This window comes from Sinocyclocheilus rhinocerous, unplaced genomic scaffold, assembly GCF_001515625.1.
Source record: "Sinocyclocheilus rhinocerous isolate Xijiao unplaced genomic scaffold, SAMN03320098_v1.1 scaffold489, whole genome shotgun sequence".
NCBI classification, from domain to species: Eukaryota; Metazoa; Chordata; class Actinopteri; order Cypriniformes; family Cyprinidae; genus Sinocyclocheilus; species Sinocyclocheilus rhinocerous.
This window is the reverse complement of record NW_015666177.1, coordinates 238,012-243,004: the sequence shown is the minus strand read 5'-3', so window position 1 is coordinate 243,004 and position 4,993 is coordinate 238,012. Positions and strand designations below refer to the sequence as shown.

At 36.2% G+C, this 4,993-nt stretch overlaps 1 protein-coding gene across 1 annotated transcript in view; it reads right to left on the bottom strand.

Moving 5' to 3' along the window:
- Window positions 1–2,482: 2,482 nt before the first annotated feature.
- The window catches only part of LOC107731998 (uncharacterized), a 14,033-nt gene continuing 11,522 nt past the window's right edge, over window positions 2,483–4,993 (bottom strand). Inside the window, exons 16-20 of the mRNA XM_016543221.1 lie at window positions 3,971–4,100; window positions 3,401–3,509; window positions 3,052–3,185; window positions 2,845–2,929; window positions 2,483–2,684 (exon numbers count right to left, since the gene is read on the bottom strand). Of these exons, the coding sequence (XP_016398707.1) occupies window positions 2,632–2,684; window positions 2,845–2,929; window positions 3,052–3,185; window positions 3,401–3,509; window positions 3,971–4,100 (511 nt within the window). The 3' untranslated portion in view covers window positions 2,483–2,631. The remainder of the gene's footprint in view (window positions 2,685–2,844; window positions 2,930–3,051; window positions 3,186–3,400; window positions 3,510–3,970; window positions 4,101–4,993) is intronic.

The window sequence follows — 4,993 nt, the reverse complement described above, 5'->3', positions numbered from 1 at the left end:
GCGTCTCACGTGGATGTTTAGAATCTGAAAAGCCGCGATCGGCACGTGACCGCATTACATATAATGAGTTGAGACTGGAAAACTGGACATCGCGTTGGTTTAATACGGATTACTTTACCAGAGAATATTTGTTTTGGACGTGACTTACTTCATTTAAAAGTAGACATTTCAAGCTTTCTATACATATATTTCTCATGTCTTTGAGGCAAGTATTCGCGGAGATTCATGTTGTTTTATTTACGTATCTGTGAAGAGAGGTGACAGAGACTGAGACGGCAGAGAACGCACCCTGTTTATTTTCTTTATTTTACAAAAGCATATTGTTTTGTTGTTATTATGACTATACGCAAATAAAAGTAGACCCTTTGCAGTTTCAAACGATACCTTATTCTTATTTGTACGATCAAAACTGACGGAGTATTTTTAGTTCTTTTCGCGGTCATAAAGGAAATACGAGACAGACCGCACTGGTGCGGGCTTCGACCCCAGGAGATTAATGTGTCCAAGGTCAAAATAGCTTTTAATTCTTCTAATTCGTGGCCTCTGCTTTTTTCGTGCCCAATGGCATGTATTACTGGTTTGCCATTTGGCCCTCCTATTTTCTGTAGGATTATATCTCCCGTTCTAGGGGGGTTCTTTCTACGTTCTATCAGTCCATCTGATTCTTCTTGAAATTTTTGTCCTGCCCGTTCTCTAAGGGCTGCAGCCACCCCAGCCCCATGGCTGAGAAATTTATTGGCAGCATTTACCAAAACACAAGCTTCCTCCTCCTGCTCTAAACACCCTTTTTTAAGATAATAAAAATGTTTCCCTTTCCAAAATAAATCCTGAGTGGCTCTTCGTCCTCTGACGAAAATTCATCACTTGGGCTATTGGGGTTATCAGGTGCTGGAGCACTTGAATCAAGAGCATATTCGTTTCCAAGGTATAAAACTAGGAGCTATTGAGCCCGTCAGATCCTTCTCCCTGGTCAACTTCAGCTAGGGTGGCCCAATCTCTTGTTGGCATGCCTTTTAATTCTCCCCCTGCTTCGTCAAAAACTCTTACTTTGGGAGATCTATCCTTGCCTCCTTTTTGGAGTAAATGAAGGTCGGAGCCTCTGCCCCTTGCCTCATTCTGAGATTTACTATGGAAGCGATCACCCTGACCTCTCCCCATGGTATCTGACTGGACTGCATGCCATTAATCCATTATAGTCCCCCCCCCCCATATCCCGAGAAACTAGATCAATGGTAACCATTTGGCCCATCATATCTCACTTTTAACTTTCAAACCCGTTTTTTTTTTCTGACTAACTCACCCTGTTCTGAGGGTCTCTGAATCTCTGTCTTTTATCTTTTTACAGGTCTTCTCTAGCCTGCTCACACTTTCACTTCAGTTCCTCTGAACTGCTTTCTATGGCTGTGGGTATATGGGGTCTTTTTTCTGCTTATCTCTCTATTATGCCTAAAGTTTTTCTCCCTTTGTACTCGACCCTCACACGTTGGGCGCCATGTTGTATTTTTATACTGCCTTATTATCTAAACACTCTAACACATATCTCTACAATCCCAAATAGCCAATTCCAAATCAAAGGATTTGTCCTTCAGATTTGGTATGTGGTTAGCTGTCTAGAAACCCTGTGCGGTGTCCTTCCAGCATCAATCAGGTCCGGTCCTCTTGAGGCTCATCTGAGATAAGTATTTAGGTTCAGATAATAGTGTTATGAATAAAATAATTTACTCTGAGATTTTGTTTAAGAGAGGTTTAAAAGCATCACCATTTGAAATGGTTTCGCTTTAATAAACAAATTCAGAATAAGAAATCAACACAACATAACAGCGAGATGTCTTCACCCCGAGGTGTGGTGCCGTTCTGTTCCAAGTTTTTCAATATATACTGTAGTTCTGCCTTGGTTACACAGTATTGCTTCACAACAAAGAATTTCCATATATGAACATACAAAACAAGATTAACACACACCCACTAAGTTTTAACTCTGCAGCAAGCTCTTGGTTACTTAAACACAGGATATATGCAGGTTGCAATTGCAAAGGCTTTCATTTTGCAAATGCAACACCTAACTACTTGCAAAGCGAGACACATACATTAAATCATATTTTTCTATAACCATTGTTAGCCACAAGCCAGAGACACCTATTCTCTTTCTTGCTTTGACAGGAGGTCTGTTAAGCAGTGCTTACTGCACAATCAAAAGTTAAGTCCAACAATTTAAAGGATTTGAAATAATAATAATAATAATAATAATAATAATAATAGAGCTTTAAGCATGCTTTATAATAGAAATACATTTATCTTAAAAATAACTTTCACTGAAAAATGCTGAGATGCTGCTTTTAAATGACGAGTCAGATGACAGACCTTGACAGAAGCTCCAACCTTTCGATCTTTCTGGTGACATCTAGAAAAGAAATATTACTGGGTGTTCAGCCTGATTTTAAAGTATGTCTTAATATTTTGTTATTTTATTCTCTCTTTACACAGTCAAAAGTTTGGTCAAAAAAAAAAAAATATATACATATATTATAATAATAGAGCTTTAAGCATGCTTTATGATACAAATACATTTATCCTAAAAATAACTTTCACTGAAAAAGATGCAGTTTCTCTTGTCCTTGCTCTTGACCTCAGTCAGATAAGCTGCTTTGACAGTCTCTCCAGCTTTTCAATCTCTCTAGTGACATCTAGAAAAGACATATTACTGGGTGTTAAGCCTGATTTTGAAGTATGTCTTAATATTTGTGATCATTTGAACAAGGCCATGATTCAAAATTATCACTCAAGTACTTTACTATGCATAAGATCATTTTGAAAAACAGTTTTTGTTGTTTAATTCTCTCTTACCCATCAGGGTGGTTCTGCTGGTTTGTGAAAGTGAGCGTTCCACTGATCCCTTTAGCTCAGATTCAAGGGTCTTGCATATATGCTCCTTTCGAAAGAAACAACAGAAAACACATAGTCAAGGTATAGAAAAAGAAGAGCGTTTTTGTGTTGCTCGTAAGTATGTTCAGAAAGAAGCAGCAAATATGTTTAAACAATATTGAGAAATACCTTTAAATCCTTGAACTGATTCAGAACTTCCATTTTTGCATCTTTGAACATGCTGGGTTTTAACAATTCAATTGTTTCCGTTATTTTATCCTCCCTCTTCTCCATTGCTTTCACTCCTTTCAACTTTGCAGCTTCTGTAATAGGTAACATTTAATATTCTGTTAATATTTAATATTCTTTAACACAGGCAATACAAACATAGAATGTCTCTGAGAGAAAAACTGTAATTAGTTATATAAGGACAAAAATGTGGTTTCATCTGTGGTCTTAAAGCTAACAGGTTTGTGCAACCTCAGGTGGGCAACAGTTAAACTGAAATTAGTGTGTGTTGATTTAAATGCTTCCTTACGCTCATAGCCAGCAGTCATTCGATTCTGAATTGTTTTTTGGATTGATGAGTAGATTTCCTTCTTTCTCGCAACAACTTCTCTTTTGAGCAATGCCTTCACTTTGGTTTCCTTATCAGGAGGTTAACACAGATAATTATTCATATACATATTATTATTATTATTATGTACTATATATATCAGTAAGTATAAATGCCATGGTCATTGTTGTTGAAATTAAAATAATTCACACTAGGTATAAAACAGTATCCCATTTTAGTAGGAAAAAACAACGGATCGAGAACTGGAAATAGAACTACAAGGACTGGCAACACAGCAGACCCAGTCACATCTCACTCTTTTAGAGGAAATAGAGCTTTTCTGCTTTCAGAAGGCCTTTGCATTTTGACACTTGAAACTTGACAATGATATTTTTTGAGACAATGAATGAGATTTATAAAGATAACAAATTCTGTTGCTTGCACATTAGTAATCATTCATTGGAATAGAGTTACCTGTAGATAGATAGGTATAAATGAAAGTAAGCATCAAATAGAATAAAATAAAAGACAACTATAATAAAGACAACTCGCCTCTGTTTTGATGAAGTTTTCCATGTGGTATAGCATGGAAGATGGTGAGTAAGCAGTGCCACTTTGGATGATACTGAATTCATCAATCTGTTCCTGCACTGATTTTCCTGTTTTGTTATTGCCATCAACACTGTAGTAATGAAGAAAAAAATAATTTAAATAACACAAGACCAAATGGGTGCTAATAGGTCATCCTAGACCAGCGGTTCTCAATTCCAGTCCTTGCACCCACCTTATATATATATATATAAGGGATGTAACGATATTATCAATATCGTGATATCACGTTAGCAAAACCGTCTCGATATTATCGTGGTCACATAACGATATAAAACGATAGGTCTTCTGGGCAAAAATGTTGTTTTTAAAATATTTTTTAACTTATTATTTTAACATAAAAGGTCTTTAAAGTTGTGTTTTGGACCATTATGCTTTAGCACAGTATCTGTCAAATGAACTAAAGCCGAAAGCACAATATGGCTTAATCTCTTAAAGTCTGTTTTCGCTGCGCACTTCGGCTTAGTTCACAGTGAATGAATGCAGTGAACTCGTTTATTTCATGTGCTGTGAGTTTAGCATGCATCTGGGAACGCAACAGCCACCAGTTAGGCTTTATTTTCACAGCAGATGACTTGTAGTGAGATGCATTTTTGTAAGACTGTTTTCACTGAAGCTGGAGTTTTCTTTAGAAATAAAAGCTCTACTGCCGTTTCCGTCAAAATAAAAGCTTTAAAGTGCGGTATGAATTGCTGACAGCTAGTGGTTTAAATACAGTCCAAATTCAAAATATCTCTTTCAAGTGTAGAAATTAGGAAAGAAGTATTGTAATTTCCCTACTGTAGTGTAAAGCGCAAAAAAAAAAAACTATGAATTTTTTTATTTTTTTTATTTTACATTGCAATTGTTTTACAATATATGTCTATTACTGTCGTTATTATTACTATATTCTAATTTGTTTGGCATCCTAAAACACCAGTGTGAATTTAATTTAGACTGAGACAGTATATCACAAATAAAAAGAGG